The 18,178-nt window shown below is 38.7% G+C and overlaps 1 protein-coding gene across 1 annotated transcript in view; it reads right to left on the reverse strand.

Moving 5' to 3' along the window:
• The window catches only part of UGGT1 (UDP-glucose glycoprotein glucosyltransferase 1), a 118,879-nt gene that overhangs the window by 15,691 nt on the left and 85,010 nt on the right, over positions 1 to 18,178 (reverse strand). Inside the window, exons 23-31 of the mRNA XM_082841767.1 lie at positions 17,421 to 17,627; positions 16,513 to 16,644; positions 15,599 to 15,729; positions 12,711 to 12,806; positions 8,570 to 8,672; positions 7,432 to 7,511; positions 5,847 to 6,036; positions 1,266 to 1,424; positions 637 to 722 (exon numbers count right to left, since the gene is read on the reverse strand). Of these exons, the coding sequence (XP_082697893.1) occupies positions 637 to 722; positions 1,266 to 1,424; positions 5,847 to 6,036; positions 7,432 to 7,511; positions 8,570 to 8,672; positions 12,711 to 12,806; positions 15,599 to 15,729; positions 16,513 to 16,644; positions 17,421 to 17,627 (1,184 nt within the window). The remainder of the gene's footprint in view (positions 1 to 636; positions 723 to 1,265; positions 1,425 to 5,846; positions 6,037 to 7,431; positions 7,512 to 8,569; positions 8,673 to 12,710; positions 12,807 to 15,598; positions 15,730 to 16,512; positions 16,645 to 17,420; positions 17,628 to 18,178) is intronic.

Raw genomic sequence — 18,178 nt, forward strand, 5'->3', positions numbered from 1 at the left:
CATGAAGTCTTCTCACATAGCTTAATACTAATTTAAATTGTGTTAAGCAGAATTTAGATCACACCTTTTTAAAAGGCAGTATAATTTTTTTAAACTAAGAGTCACTTGTAGCAAATCTTAAAGCAAAAAGCAGGCTACCGACAATGCTCTGGGAGTACCTTCTGTACCACCTCAGACCTGGAAAGACAAGCGCTCGCACCAAGGTTCCACGGCCAAAGCTTACATGTCTTGTCAATCTGCAACTCACTCAGGGTAGAGAAATATACTATCCAGGGTTGAAAAGTCTGACTGTTCTTCATTTCTTTTCTCCTTTCTTGAAATGACTCACTTTCTCATCTGCCTATGGTTTTCATCACAGTGACAGAATGATTTCATCCTGGGATACTGTTAGCACGAAAGAATGACCGAAGAGTCGAACTTGACTATATATATTGTTAGTATTTACACTGCTTGTTATCCAATTATACCCTGACAAGTCTCCCACATTTAATTTCCTAGAAAAGCACCGTTTCATCACACATACAATTGCAAATTAAATTCTTATTGCCTGGGTAACTGCCGGTGTAGTATTCAATTCAAGCTGATTCTCATTGCAGAATGTTCTTAAAAAAATGTACCTGCATCATTTAATCCTACCTGTAGATTCTATAAATGTCTTCAGAACGTCCCTTCCTTAGTCTGAGAATCCAAGCTCCTGGGTTGGCTTTTAACTGAAAATAGCCCTAGGACAAGAAGACAAGACAAATTTTAGTGCTCTTAAAAACATCAAAATGCTGTTTCTGAGGGACAGTTATTTCTTTTTCTGAAATATCAGTCACCTTTATTTTAAATAAGATGGTTAACAAACGAATGCAACTCTTAAAATCTACATATTAGAAACACTAGCAAAATACTGGCCCGTCAAGCCAAGAAGCCTGCCCTTTAGCTGTACTTCAGTGAAGAAGCAACGCATGATGTGTGAATAAGCTTCAATCAAAAGGAAAAAAAAGAAGGGAAAAATGCTGTTGGCTCATAAGCAATACTTTTTCAGGAGCCAATCTGGTTAGAGTAGAATATTCTAGCATGTTTTCTTTTAAGTTGTCTTAAAAGAAAAAGTTTTTTTTAAGTTGTCTTAAAAAGAAAAAGAAAGTTGTCTTAAAAAGAAAACTTCAGTCCATCATGAATTTTAATCTCCCTCATGTTCAGAATGTTAATTGCTCTATCATAAATCGCAGTGCCCAAATTAACATGACTGAGTATCACCACTGGATGTACTGATCGTTTACCAGATTAGCCATAACAATAGTGTCCACGATGACTGGCTGGGCTGAAGTTCCTAAGGTAAACTGCAGTCCCCGTGGGGGCTGGCCGGTGGTGATGTCATAGCAGTGACCTTCCAGTAACAGGTACTCCAGCTCATACTCAGCAGCCACTACGCTGTCCACCTGCAATATCACAATTAAATCACTTGACGACCACTCAGCAATAAAAAGAAACAAAGTACTGATACATGCAACAACATGGATGAATCTGAAATGCATTATGCAAAGTGAATGAAACCAGACATAAAGGGCAACATACCATATGATCACATTTATAAAAAATTCAATAAGAGGCAAAACTATAGGGATAAAAAGCAGATCAGCTGTTGCCTGGGGCCAGGGGGAGGAGGAGGGGTTACCTGCAAAGGGGCATGACAGAACCTTTTGGAGTGATGGACATGCTCTGTATCTTGATTGTGCTGGTAGTTAACAAGAGTACACAATTTTAGAAACTACGGTGGGTTGGAAGGAGAGTCAGGAAAAAGGGCACAGAAAAAAACAATAAGGAGATTATTCCTAAAGTACAGAGAGGATAAGATGCTAATCTACAAGAGGAGTACTGGGAAAAAAGCATGTAAGGTAAAACTGCCAAATGAACGAACAGATCTAAAAGCAAATAATGGAGAAGATAGATAAAACAATCCTACAAGGATCAGCTCATATGAGAAAAGAGAGAAACAATGAGAAAGATCAGAAAAACATCAGAGAGCAATGCAAATTCATCTTGGCCTTTGGAATATAGCTGAAAATATTGCTATTCTAAATGCAAACGTCCAAGATGAATTTAATGGCTCCATAATGGCATAAAACCATTCACGTGCTGCACCGACTGCCTAAATTCTTGCTAATTTCTTGCAGAAAACAGGATACAACTACAAAGTCTTAAGGCAGCTTGGCTTTAGCTAATTGAAGAGTTTCTACCCCAGGCTAGCTCAGGCTTGGTTTTATGACCCTACCTAACCCTAACAGTGAGCTCCTTGGAGCTTAACATGTTACTGCAATGCTCCACATGCTCACGAGTCTCAGGCTCTGTATTTTCAATGGAGTGCAGAGACACTGGAGGAAGCCTAAGAAAGAGGAGCAAAAACTCTGGGAGATACGGAAGAAACCTACTTTGTTTTCGTTTTGGGTTATTTTAAAAAAAATATTTATTTATTTATTTGGCTGCACCTGGTGTTAGTTGCAGCATGCAAGATCTTCGTTGCAGCGTGCGGTAACTTCAGTTGCAGCAGGCGGGATCTTTTTTTTTTTAGTTGCGGCATGCAGGATCTAGTTCCCTGACCAAGGATCGAACCCGGGCCCCCTGCATTGGGAGCACAGAGTCTTAACCACTGGACCACCAAGGAAGGCCCCGGTAGAAACCTGCTTTGCATCTGATCTATACTTCTGTGCACTGTTCTTTAGTGCTTTGTGTGGTCTCTTCAACAAGAGTTGGTTCCTCCAGGTCTCCCTATTTGTTAAAAATATGGTGTGTACGTATGTACACATACACACGCACGTGCACACACACTCTCTTTCTCTCTCTCTCCCTGCCAACAACTTAGTACCTAAGGGTTTCTACTTAAAGAAACTAGAATTATTCAACCTCATGATAAGAGGGCTGCTAATTCCTTTGGTAACTATCTTCAAGTTTCCAGTCTCCCAATTCCCAAGAAGACAGAACCAGAAAACAGGCTTCAATTGTAATAAGAGATATTTAAGGCAGACACAGAGACAAATGTAGTTAAAAAGGAAGGAGGCTATGAGGCACCGTAAACTCCCTGGAAGTAAAGACCATGTCTTTTAATTCCTTTGTTAATATACTCTAAGCTAGGTGTAGAGTGAGGGCTGGGAAGAGACATCAGTGAAATGAAATTGCACTATCTTTGAAAATGGATTAGGGAAAAAGGACCACTTACCTTAGAGACTTCAAATACAGTTATATGGAAATAAATGAAACAGAGAACAGAAAAACAATAAAGAAAAACCAATGAAACCAATGGCTGGTTCTTCACAAATATCAACAAATGGACAAACTTTTAGCTTGACTGACCAGGAAAAAAAAGAGAGAAGAGCCAACTTACTGAAATCAGCAAGGATAAAGGAAACATCACTATTCAATAAAGAAGACTATAAGAAAATGCTATGAATAACTAACTACATGCCAAAAAATTAGATAACCTAGATAGAATGGATAAATTCCTAAGAGACACAAACTTTGAAAACTGACTCAAGACAAAATAGAAAATCTAAACAGACCTACAACAAGAGATTGAATCAGTAATTAAAAAATTTTGCAGGGCTTCCCTGGTGGCGCAGTGGTTGAGGGTCCGCCTGCCGATGCAGGGGACACGGGTTCGTGCCCCGGTCCGGGAAGATCCCACATGCTGCGGAGCGTCTGGGCCCGTGAGCCATGGCCGCTGAGCCTGCGCATCCAGAGCCTGTGCTCCGCGGCGAGAGAGGCCACAACAGTGAGAGGCCCGTGTACCGCAAAAAAAAAATAATAATAAAAATAAATAAAATAAAATAGATTAATTAATTTAAAAAATTCTTTTCCAATCAGGCAAGAAAAGTATATAAAAGGCATCCAGATTGTAAAGAAAAAGTAAAACTCTATTTGCAGATGACATGATCTTATACAGGCTTGTATACTAAGAACTACAAAATATTGTTCAAAGAAATTAAAGACCTATATAAATGGAAAGACATCCCATTTTCATGGTGCAGAACACTTAATATTGTTAAGATGGCAATCTCTCCAAATTCATCTAGGGATTTAATGCAATCCCTATTGAAATCCCAGCAGCCTCTTCTGCAGATATTAACAAGCTGATTCCAAAACGCAAAGAACCCAGAATAGCCAAAACTATCTTGAAAAAGAGGAACACAACTGGAAAACTCACACTTCCTAATTTCAAAACTTACTACAAAGCTACAGTAAATAAGACAGTGTGGTACTGGCCTAAGGACAGACACAGAGACCAATGGAGTAAAATTCAGAGCCCAGAATTAAATCTTCACATTTAGGGTTAACTGATTTCTGAAAAAGATGTGAAGACCATTCAGTGGGGGAAAGAATAGGTTTTTAAAACAAATGGTGCTGGGGCAACTGGATATTTACATGCAAAGAATAAAGCTGGAACTCTGCCTCACACCATATACAAAGACTAACTCAAAATGTATCTAAGAAGTAAAATGTAAGAGTTTTAAACTGTGAAAGACCTAGAAGAAAACACTGGAGTAAACCCTTGTGACCTGGGATTAAGCAACAGTTTCTTAGATATAACTCTGAAAGCACAAGCAACAAAAAATAGGTAAATTAGACTTCATGAAGATTAGAAACGTTTGTGCTTCAAATGACGCCATCAAAAAACTGAAAAGACAACCTGTAAAATGGGAGAAGATATTTGTAAAGCATGTATCTGACAAGAGACTTGTAACCAGAATATATAAAGAACTCTTACAATCCAACAATTAAAAGACAAGCCAGGGCTTCCCTGGTGGTGCAGTGGTTGGGAGTCCGCCTGCCGATGCAAGGGACGCAGGTTCGTGCCCCGGTCCAGGAGGATCCTGCATGCCGGCCCGTGGGCCATGACCACTGAGCCTGCGCGTCCGGAGCCTGTGCTCCGCAGCGGGAGAGGCCACAGCGGTGAGAGGCCCACATACCGCAAAAAAAAAAAAAAAAAGCCAATTTTTAAAAATAGGCAAAGGATTTGAATAGACATTTCTCCAAAGAAGATACACAAATGGCCAATAAACACATGAAAAACTATTCAACATCATTTGTCATTAGGACAGGAATGAAAAATGATGCAGTCACTTTGGAAAACAGCTTGGTAATCCCTCAAAAAGTTAAACATAAAATTACCATATGATCCAGCAATCCCACTCCTAAGTATATACCCAAGAGAAATAAAAACATATCTACGAAAACTTGTACACATATGCTCATAACAGCATTATTCATACTAGTAAAAAAGTAGAAACAACCCAAATGTTTATCAGTGACATATAAATAAATAAATAAATAATAAATAAAATGTGGTGTATCCATACAATGGAATACTATCTGGCAATAAAAAGGAGTGAAGTACTAATACATGCCAAAACACAAATGAACCTTGAAAATAATTTACGTGAAAGAAGCCAGTCACAAAATATATGACTCTATTTAGGTAAATGTAATAGAACAGGCAAATTCATAGAGAAAGAAAGTAGATTAGTGGTTGCCAGGGGCAAGGGGAATGGGGAGTGATTACTTATGGGTATGGAGATTTTTTTAGGGGTGATGAAAATATTCTGAAATTAGACAGTGGTGATGGCTGCACAACTCTGTAAATATACTATAACTACTGAACTGTGCACTTTACAAGGGTGAATTTTATGGTACGTGAATTAGATCTATTAGGCTGTTATTTATAAAACTACAATTACACCTGAACACTACTGTCTCAGAAGCCCACCTAGACTGTGATCCAGTCTGTTCAGTCAGAGACTACCACCGCTACATCTTCAACAGGCTTTACAGTAGTGGTTAGACACTGGGAAGCAAAGATAAATTCTTACCTCTTCTAAGTAAATGTTATCAAGGTCATATGGCGTTCTGACAGACTCTACCATCCAACTTTCAGGTGTGTTCAAGTTCAGAGTGAACAGAGGAGACTGTGGCATATCCAAAAATTTTGCTATTGGACCCTTAGCAAAGCTATTGTCCGAAGTAAAAGAAATCTCTGCTTCCAAGACATAACGGTAAAAGCTGAAATGGAAAAGAAAGATGTGAATTTTTTTTCAATGCAACCACAGTCCTTGAGTTTATACGCATCCACACAGGTAAACAACTGGCTTAAGACAAATTGGATTTGGAAGGGCTTCCTTCCAGACTGAAAAAAGTGTTTCCAAAACTACCTCTTGACCTAAATGTACATCCTGTGGTTGTTGCAGACGGGAGAGGAGAGCAGGGGAGGTGGGACTGGGAGGGGAGGTCCTTCCTTCCTGCCCTGTTGGGGGATGGGGGATGGAGGCAGCCGCTGCTGGAGTCACAAGCATGTCCTGAGCACTTGCCTCCCCTGAGTGCTTGCCTCCCCTTGGTGAAAGAAACTCACTTTCCTCTCTCTCAAAAACAAAGTCCTAAATGGTGGCTGAGCTCTCGGGCGCGCCCTGAAAACACTGTATGCAATCATTTAAACATTGCTCTTATCCGAGGATAATGGTGAAAGCTGGAACCCTTCCATCACTTTCAAACACGGCTTCAATTCACTCAGAATCTAACCTATAGAAGCCAGCGCATTCGCAAGGTGGCAATTTACCACAGTCCCCAGATGTGCTACACTATTACTACTAACTGCTTTCCAGGTGACCTGTTTCACAAATGACCATTCCAAAGCTCAGAGAGTACGCAGATAAGCCTGCCTTCCTTTCAAGATACATGCAAATGAACCACATACATTCCAACTTAGAAATGACTGCTCTTCTAAGAAGAAGAAGTATATAGACAAGTGTCTTTCTACACCACAGCACATTTTAAGGTAAATTTAATAGCTACATTGATTCAAATGTTTTTAGAGAATTATGTAATTCTGACCAAAACAAAAAAAAGGAAAGAAAGCAAACCACAGGTGCAAGTGGCCTGGGTTAATTCCACTTTTTTTTTTTTTTTTCATTTATTTTTGTCTGCGTTGGGTCTTCGTTGCTGCGCGTGGGCTTTCTCTAGTTGCGACGAGCGGGGGCTGCTCTTCCTTGCGGTGCTCAGGCTTCTCATTGCGGTGGCTTCTCTTGTCGCGGAGCACGGGCTCTAGGCATGTGGGCTCAGTAGTTGTGGCTCACGGGCTTTAGAGCACAGGCTTAGCTGCTCCGCGGCATGTGGGATATTCCCGGACCAGGGCTCGAACCCGTGACCCCTGCGTTGGCAGGCAGATCCTTAACCACTGCGCCACCAGGGAAGTCCCTAATTCCACCTTTAAATGCTCCCACGCTCACACTAAGTTCTTAGAACTTTTGATTAGTTCTTAGAAATTTAGGAAAACTGAACTTCAAAATAAGTGATTTTTTTCAAATATGAGGTCCATGTATAAACCCATTTTGATCCTTGACATTCAATTTCAGATTGAGTGTGATTTTTTCCAGGGGTTGATTTCTTAACACTTTGTTTTACCTTTTTAAAGGCATGTCGGAAAGTTTAGATTGGCAGTTCATAAATACTCTTAGATTCATGTTGATCAGCTGAGTTAAAACCTAAAAGAGCAAACCAGATGACAAAACGTAAAAATTTTCCCTACAAAGTGACTGATATTTGAGATACAATATTTACATTGTCTCTTCAGAAATGTATCGACACTAAGTTAGGAGAGAGAACATTTCTTAATATCTCAAGCAAAAATACAAAGATAATAAATGTCATAAAGTCTGCACTGGATAAATCCCTAGAAATCACAGCTCTAGTGCACAATCTAAACCACACATACATATCACGTGGACAAAAACATGGGAAATAGGTCATTGCAAATAACTGCTCCCCACATATGTGGGGAAGCAAGACAGGCAATGGATATAGCTGTCTACATAAGGAAGAGTTTAAAGGTTCATCAGTGCAGCTTACAGACTATCATAGGAAGAAACACATACAAATACCCACAAAAAAGGTTAAGTGATTATATACTTCAATAAAACTTAAAAAAAAACACAACTCAAAAAAAAATTGAGGCAACAATATTTTTGGCAGAGTTCTTTTAAAATTTTTTACGTTGCAGTATCTTATAACATATCTAAAAGACATTCTGCAGGGAATTCCCTGGTGGTCCAGTCGTTAGGACTTGGTGCTTTCATTATTGCCGAGGGCCCGGGTGCAATTCCTGGTCGGGGAACTAAGATCCCACAAGCCGTGCGACGCAGCCCAAAAAAAAAAGACACATACAAAAAAAAATGCTAGCTATAAGAAAGGAAAATGATAAAGCAGAATGCTTTTACCTTTTTACTCTTCGCCAATATAAAGTATGGCAAAAATAAATTTAATTCAAAGACATTTTGCTCTGAATAAATTTTTTTTCTTAGTTACATGAAGTAATCAACCAAACTTGTACCCACTTTCAGAGGTTATTAAATTGTTTTCAGAGCCATTACTAATCTTTATGAAAACATCTGCTCTGCCCAAGATGCCCTGTAGCACTTTCCAATGCCCTTTAAAGATAACTAAGGGAAAAACGATGTTCGCAGAGAATCTCAGGGTATGGGACCACTTCCGGTAAATACGATGTGACACAGATGACGGAAACTGCCTCTGCAGTTGTCCCTACCAAAAGCAACGGGGCAAGTCTCTGCGCTTCTCTGGTGACAGGGTCAACGACGGCCACGACATCAAAGTACGTCTCCCCTTCCTTTGGCCTCAGTTTAATTGCACTACAGAGATCAAAAAGATAAAACATTAATCTGGAGGCAAAGAGGAAACAGTTGATTTCTTTGGGGGGGATGGGGTGGGGAGATGACACATCCAACACAACCAATCAGCCCTCTTAACATTTCAAAAAAACTTTAGATCTAAAACAACAAGGTTACATGGTGGTCAACTATGTGATTAGGTCTGCCACAAAGTTTAAAAACCCTCTAAAAGCTTCTGATGTTTGTTTTTGACAGTTACATTATGCCAATTTTTATTTCTTGGCAAGAAGGTTATGAGGAGAGAAGAAACTGACTTTTTTAAATAGTAAAAGGAGCATAAGAATATTACAAAAACTTGCGAAAGAGTGAAAAAGGAAATGAATAATCATAAAATCTCACCATCCCAACTCAACCACTTTGTGGCATATTTCTACATAGTCTTCCTTAAATGCCTATGTAAAGATGAGATGCACCTACAGGATATCAGCAATTTTATAATGATTTCATTCCTTCCCCCAAAAGTTTCTTATAAAGATTTTTCCATGTTGTTATACATCAATATCCTGAATAAGAAATAATCTTCGATTTACCAAGTGAACCTGCTGTAGTTTACTCAAGCTATTCCTTATTGCTGGACATTTACTTACTTACTTATTTTTTAACATCTTTATTGGAGTATAATTGCTTTACAATGGTGTGTTAGTTTCTGCTGTATAACAAAGTGAATCAGCTATACATATACATATATCCCCGTATCCCCTCCTCTTGCGTCTCCCTCCCACCCTCCCTATCCCACCCCTCTAGGTGGACACAAAGCACCGAGCTGATCTCCCTGGGCTATGCGGCTGCTTCCCACTAGCTATCTGTTTTACATTTGGTAGTGTGTATATGTCCATATTGCTGGACATTTAGATGCCTTTCAACCTGTAAAGAACTTCTCACATCCAGTTTTTTTCACACTTGGAAATTTCTTGAGAATTAACATAGTCCTAGACATGAGATTACTGAGTCATAATGACACAATATTTTTGTGGCTAATATGTCTCGTCAACCACATTTCCTGAAGAACTAAACAATTTTACAAGGCCAAGAAATGAACTTCACTACATCTTGTCAGCATTAAGTTATGCAATTTTTTTGTCTGTTCTTAGTTAAGTGAAAAAGGACAACTCCTAGGATTTCTGGGGAGAACATGCATTTCCCCACATGTAATTTCTAGTTACATGGCCTCCTTCTAAAGCCACTTTGACTTAGGTGGCTTAAGAGAAGCAGGAGCCTCTGATACATTTTAAAAAGGAATAAACTTGAAAGGATTTAAAAATACATCCAATTTTCCCAAAACATTAATTGCTTAATCAATGCTTATCTTTGTTTACTCTGAACACTATTTTAATGTGGTTTTGAAATTAATCACCACTTTTATGCAAAAACATTTATCCAGTGGGATAAAAACAAAGTTCAAAACAGAACATAATAACTAATAAAACTGGGTAAACACAGTTTAAATGGTAATGAAGGTTATTTCAAATCTTAACTGTTTTGGAAATAACCGTCCGAATAGCTTTGTGACTGTACTGCAACACATGCTTTCAATTTGATATTGATAATTCCAGCTACCAATAATTATTCCAATACATTTTTTTTCCTCTAATACAGCTGTTCTCAAAGTGTGGCTCCAGACTAGCAGCATCAGCTTTACCCAGGAATTTGTGAAAAAAACAAATTGTCAGGCCCCAACCCAGACTTACTGAACCAGCAACTCTGGGGGTAGGTCCAGCAATCTGCATTTCAACAAACTCTCTAAGTAAAAGCCAAAGTACAAGAGCCGCTGCCGTCAGATAACTTGGACCTCCTGTGGTACTCTAGAATCTAGAAGGAAGAGCGCATTAGAGAACAGCATTATACAAACTCTCCCAAAGGAAACGAGAAGAGGGGTCCCAAACAGTCCTCTAGAGCACAGCGTGTGGGTCAGGCCCCTAAGCCTGGCTGGTAGGGGTAGAGCTCTGTACGGCATACCCATGTCCTGAGCCAGTGCTCTAGGTGACCCACAACAGACATCCTCAGAAACGGACCCTGTAAGGTCTTTTAACCACCCCCGCATCTCTGCAGCAAAAAAGAGGGCAATTCAAACACCAAGAAAAGAGGAATATTGGTGTGGAAACGGAGAACAATATAAACTGACAACACGATGTTTAAATATACTTGCTGTATTCATCAGAGAAAAGACCAGAATAAGGCTGAAAGTGACAGACACAGAAGCAACATTAGGGGAATCACCCACATTTTTGAGAGGTGAGTAGAGCAAACGTCAAGGAACGCAGCATTTCGCCAATCTTAAGGTACGCAGGAGTCACCTGGGGAATCCTGTTACAATGAAGATTCTGATTCAGGAGGTCTGAACTGCGGCCAGAAGACTCTGCCTTTCCAACAAGCTCACAGACAGTGCCCTGTTCCATGGACCACACTTTCAGGGAAAGGGTATACATAACCAATAATTCAGACTTCTTGTTTCTTGCCTAAGTAAGAAACTTCTGACTTGAGTATAACAAACACTCATTTAACTAACACGACCCCAATAAAAATAACTTCTCTAATTGAAATTTGCATCATAATAGAATTTGTAATTAGGACATTTTAATTATATATGACTCATGGAGAAAACGATGTGCTAAATAGGGAAGAGGTCTAGCTCAGGTCTTGGCTATGACAGGCAAACAAGACGGCAGGTCAATTAGGAATGTTTCTTGTGGTAGTAACCAGACCATGTCACTTCCTGAAACCATACAGAGTAAAGAGAGGATGGTGCTAGTGGGTAACATCCAACCTGGGTGATTATTAGCAAGGAGCCACAGCCAGTGAGAAAGGAGAGGATCTCCATTCTAGCCTGGAGTCATTAGTTCAAATTTTATCCCCACAAGGACTGGCTGTGAGAAAACACAGGTCAATTAAACCAAAGTCCAACTTACTCCAGACTAATTAACCCAGAGTCACAGCGGAGCAGGATGCAGGCTTCTGCGTCTAGAGCCTCCCTGGCGATCCTAAGGTGCGATCAGGACATACACCTTCCTGGATACATCAACTGCAGACATTCTTCCTCAAGACAAGTTAACCTTAAGTCTAATCATGAGAAAACAACCCAGACTGTGGGACATTCCACAAGACAACTGGCCTGGACTCTCAAAAAAGTCAATGTCATAAAAGACCAAAAAAACCCAAAAAACAAAAAAAACACCCCCAAACTGTTCCAGCTTAGAAGAGACTAGAGACACAACAACTGACTGCAATGTGTGATCTGGACCAAACAAGCAAACGGCTGTAAAAAGTCATTACTGGGCATTGGAGAAATTTGAACATGGACCCGTATTACATAATATTACTTCATCAAGGTTAAACTGCTGAGGTATGCTTAACAGTACTATGGAGATACTCCTAGTACTCAGGAGACATATGCCAAAGAATTTAGGCATGATATATAATGATATCTGCAACGTACTTTCGAATGGTTCCCCCAAAATGTGAGTGCATGTATGTTTGTATGCAAGCATATACTATACACACACACGGATAACTGTGGCACAATGTCTACAATTGGTGAAGCTAGATTAAAGATATTTGGGTATTCACTATAATAGACTTTCAACTATTCTCTAGGTTTGAAACTTTTCAAAATAAAAAACTGGAAAACAAAAGACAAGGACTTCCTTAAAATGCTATACTTATTTTTATTTTACTGAAAACAAGACAGTTTTCAATAGAAGATGAGACAAATGCTCTAACAACCTGTTTATTCTTTAATATCAGAAAATGACAACTGATCGGTTTCATTAAATGCTTTCTGTTTTCTTAAAGGGTATATTCAGAACTATTTCAGATTTATTTAGAAATAAATGTCAACTTTTATGCAACCGATATCTGTTACATGAATTTTATATATGAATATATATAAAAACCACATGCCAAATTTTCCATTCCTGTAAGAGTTTATATACACACTTTATATGGAAAAATAAAGGAACTGAGGTAAAGGTAAATATCACAAATTCAACACTGATTCTATACCTGTGTCTATCTTCGAAAAACTGGTACTCGATTCTTGCATCTCCTTTTGGTTGAGCTGACAGGAGAGCATCCACCTTCATTACCAAGTCACTCGCCCTGAAAGATGTGGTTGGTGAAAATTTAGCATCTCTTTTACTGAAGGTTTTCCAATTGTTGCTGAACACAATATAATCAACCTAAGTACTGAATGCCAACAAGCTGGTCTGAAGAAAATATAAGCTTTGTATCAATTGGTATGAGAAAAAAATACAGATTTTGTCACTGATAAGTTTTACAGCCCTGGGGTAGGTGCTGATTTTTCCATATGTGAAATGGAGATAATGCCTACTTTGCATGGCTCTTGTAAATACTGCACTGGCGAAACACAGAAAGTAAAGCACCTAGCTCAGGGCCTGGCCCATAACTCTCCCTCACCCTCTTCTAAATAACTTTATTACTTTTTATGATCATCAGAGTAATAATTTACCGAAAAAACATTCAGGAAAAAAATATAAGGAGAAAATGGAGATGCACACAATAATAGCATATTCAAGAAATAAGTATTGATAACATTTTAGTTCATCATTCTTCCATATTTTAAAATATATATATCTACATACACAAAGGTGGTACTATATTATTTGGTAACCTGATTTTTCATTTAATAATATAAACATTTTGTTGGATAATAAGTATAGGGGTACAGCAATATTTTCAATGACTGCATAGTATTATATTTATGGATACATCATAATCTATTTCACTATTACAATCAACATCACGGTAAACAACTTAGAAAAGCATTTCCGCTTTCCTCGCCCCTCCTAACTTGATTTCTAACCAAGGAAGATCTTGAATAAATCATGAGACTGAAAAAAATGCTCTAATCTGTTGAATTGAGGACTAAATTCCAAGAATGCTAAAATATATTTGAATATATTCGTGAATATATCTGAACTGGAATCAAGCCTACACATTCTCTCATCGAACCAAACAACTCTATCAAATCATATCTTTTGGTACGTCTCAATACTAACTCTGAATACATATAATACAGGCCATTTGTTTCCTGTGATGTGTCAACATTGTCACAAAATATGTCCAGGGATCCTTGGTTCTGTGGACTGGGATGATCGCCATGATCAAAGAGCCCACCGGTGAGCTCCGCAGGGCTGACGATGGCCTCTTGGCTGCAGGTCTGGGTCACGCTTGAGAGCTGTGGCTGTCATGCACAACCAAGGTGGAGCAGCCCTGGCACTAACAAAAATCTTACGCAAGCAAGGTCACTCTGAGAACCCTAATAGTTTTAGCATCAATCCTGGCAGCCCCACAACTACCTTATTGCCCTAAATTCAACCAGGACAGACCCAGAGCCATCTCTGGTTGGTAAAAGGCCAAGTCTTCTACGCATAGTCTGGCAACTATATAGTCCGCAAGGACTCCCAGGGCCTCCCACGAAGCCTCCACAGAGACAGGGAGTGGTCCAAGGGACACCACACCAAACCTATGCCTATGACACAGTGGCTTCCAATCAGGGGTGTACCTCCTGGCCTGCATCAGGGAAGTGTTTCCTAGGCTAAAACAAGGGGCATCACTCAACAACCAATGAGGTGGAAGGAAACCTCTTTATCTGTAGCCCCAGTTTGGGTGAGAGGAAAAAAGATTCCTTTCCGTATCACACAAAACTTGGCAGAGAGACTACTTTCACAGCTATCAAAGTCAACGCTTCACTATGACGTGCTTGTTGGACTCTGCAGCATCATGGTGTATGAAACAGATGAAGAAATAAAACAGAAGAACTTTAAAACTATGTATATTCAAACGATGCATCGAAGAACACTATCAAGAGAGTGAAAAGTCAACCCATGGAGTGGGAAAAAAATACCTGCATATCATATAGCTATAAGGACTGATATCCAGAATACAAATGAACTCCTACAACTCAACAACAACAAAACAAATAATTAAAAGTGAGCAAAGGACTTGCATAGATATTTTCCCACAGATATACAAATAGTCAATGAGCACACAAAAAGATGCTCAACATCACTAATCATTAGGGAAGTACCAATCAAACCACAAGGAGATACCACTTCACACCCATTGGAATAGGTGTTATCAAAAGAACAGAAAATAGTAAGTGTTGGTGAGGAAGTGGAGAAATTAGAACCCTTACGCATTTCTGATGGGAAAGTAAAACGGTGCAGCCTCTGTGGAAAAAGGTATAATGATTCCTCAAAAACTAAACATAACCATACATCCTCCAGCTACACATTCATTTGGTATTTAATGCAGAAACCATGTGAATATGACTATGAGCCTCAGTTACACAGCAGGTACACAGACCAGTCAAATATTGATTTTTTTCCCATTGAGGTATAACTCATTAAAATATATAGACTATTAATAACATTGAAAGAATTAAAATAATAAAGAACCAACAATAACCAACTCATCATCACTTTTGGAATATGCAAGAAAAAAAACCTCATTATTCCATACTAGTAAATAAAGAAAAAGAAACATTTAACTTGTCTTTTTTTTCCCTGAACAAAATAAAACTGAAAGGTAATTAAAGAGATAATGAGGGAAAGTATTTCTTTACATAAGTATTCTGAGGAAATAAATAAAATCGCCTCTCTACTTCTGCATATGTTTGAAATTTTCCACAATCAAAAGTTAAAAAAAAAAAATCAAAATGGAGAGAACTAATCCAGTTCTTTAAACAGCTGGCTACAAAATAAATTAACTCATTTCAACAGAAGTATAAATAAACACCTGAATTGAAGAACATTATTATATTTTAAAGCTGGAGATAAAAACATCTTGGAATAGGTAGCATGAGGAAAGTCCAATTAAGATAGCCCCTGTGACATGAACTGATTCATTTCTTCTATGGCAAAACTTACACATCTTCTTCTACCCGAAGCTGCTGAATATGAGATTTGATTTTCTGTCCTGAAGTTTTTAAGATGATATTTTCTAGGAGGTGGAAATCGTCTTGATTAAAGAGTTCACTGTCCTCCAGTGGCCCAATGATCTGTGAAGAAGAGCAGGGTGGTCAGTGCTGGAATCAGCGGGCCGCAGAGAAGTCCTTGGTTGTCCTCAGGCTACCTTACAAACCAGATCACTTTACAGACCCGAAACACGTTTACATCTAAGTCAAATCAATGAAAAAAGTGAAAATAAAACCCGAATCAACTCATACAGTTATTCACTTATCAATTCCTCAACTACACAGAGTGTATGTAGACTTGAATACTTTACAGTAAGCAAACTCTGAAATAAAATAGCAGTATCATTTTCATTAATTCTCACTGACTATAAATAAGAAAGCCCAAATAGAAACGTAGTGGTAGATATCAGAGATTTCACCCTAAGGGCTAAGAGTTTAAAGTTTGGTGTGTCCGCCATAGTCTCATTTCCGTGGCTGCAGATATTTATGAAATAGTCCAAGCATAAACCAATTAAGTTCATACAGACTGCACAAACCATAAACATGGTCCCCACACGGGACGAATACTTTATGAATCACAGGTCTTATGGATTTGGGTTCTGAGAACCACCACACTCTCACCACCTTACACAATGGCAGGACAAAGTTAAACAGGAGGAAGGTTTCACATAAGGACGTTTATGTCAAAATGAGCAAACTTCCTTTGAAACAAGGGAGCAGAAATGACCATCAGCACTGCACAAGCCCTAATCACCTTTGGAGAAAGTGGCTCTGTCTGAAGAGTTTACTAGCTTCAGAGGAGAATGCTGCCAAGACTGTTCACTGATCTAATTTGAAGTCAACCTTGTCTCAGGACAAAGTTCTCACCCTTCCATTGCTGATCACTGCCCTCTGTCCCTTCTTCAGCTTCAGAACATCCCTGCAGTACATGGCATGAGACAAAATGAAATCCATTTTGGAAGACTCAAAGACCTCTTTAAAAAGACTGAAATCCATGCCCTAGGAAAGTAATTGTTATTAAGGAAAAGTAATTGTTATTAAGAAAACCATAAAAATGAATAATCATATAAATAAGTCATAAAATGCTCTTTTAGTGGAATGTAGTGACTAATTTTAATAATTAACACTACGATGTCTCCGTTCCCCACTCTCTCTCCCATTTTTTCCCAACCTCCCACTTATCAAGTAATGCTTATTTCCTTTTCCTGTTCCTTTATGTAATTGTTCAATTGGCAAACTATAATTCATGATACCTTTATTCTGCATTTTAAAATCTTGCTAATTTCAAGAGTCTTTTTTTAACTGAAATGTCAAGTACATTCATCATTTTATAAGAAATCTTAAAACTACAAAATAGTCAAAAGTATGTAACATAAATTAATAAAATGGGCTTATGTTGGAAATACATCAAGAGCACATGAGCCTCTAACTCATTAAGTAGCTTCAACCTCTATAAACAAGTATTTTTCTTTGTTCTACAAACAAATCAAATATTATCTGTCTTTTAAAAACTTACAAAACCAATGGCTTTGTGCTTAAAACATATATAAGCTTATATCATGCACATCTTGAAGCCTAGCAAGTTTAAAAGTAATAAGGGGAATATGGCAGAATTGTTATTTCTTGGTAAGACCCTTCCAATTAAAAAAAAAAAATCATCTGAGCTCAGAACTAAAATCACAAATCCTGATCAACAGGAATAGGACACATCAGCCCATGGGAATGGACTTCTGAAATAACAATACAAGGCAGCCTCGTGCCACACACAGACTTACGCCAACGGAGAACTCCCCAATGTCAGCTCCTGCAGCCAGCGCCTCTGCAGTCTCCTCCTTGGCCATTTTTGTGATGAAGTTCTTAGCAGAGTTGGAGGTCTGTGTTTGGAGAGCTGCCCAGATTGCTCTGGAGACCTGAGTTTTCTCATAACTTATATCTTCACTAGGATTATTGATCATGCTTACTCTAACATTGTTACTGGATTTCTATTTACAAAAAGGGAAATAAGAGTTATATGGTAGATGCCTTGAATTTAAAAAGCAGCATTAACATCAGTTATATCCCATAAGTAGCAAGGAACACTTAAGTCTTTGGTAGTTCTCCTTTGCATACAGAGTAAAATTAAAATGCTATAATCAGGCATTCAAACCCCTGCATGAACTGGCCCCCAGCCTACCTTTTCAACTTCATTTCTTACCATCGCTGTAAATACAGCATACATTACAGACCATCAGAGTCCTGTATTTCCCCAACACATTTTGCATTCTTCTAATGCATGTTATGCCTCACATTGGTATGTGAACCCCAGCTACACCCATCTTCATTTCCTTAAGTCCCAACCCTCTTGAAGGGCTCTGCTCAGACCCTTCATTCACATGGCCTTTCCAGTTCTACTAAAAATTAATCTCTTCTTGGGTCAAGAGTCAAGAATCCATGTGGGAGAAGATATCTGGGGCCCACAAAACCAAAAAAGGGCCATGAGCAACATAAATTCATACCTATGTGTATCTAAAAACATGTACAAGAGTATTCACTG

Source organism: Leucopleurus acutus (assembly GCF_964270905.1).
Source record: "Leucopleurus acutus genome assembly, chromosome: 6".
Lineage (NCBI taxonomy): Eukaryota > Metazoa > Chordata > Mammalia > Artiodactyla > Delphinidae > Leucopleurus > Leucopleurus acutus.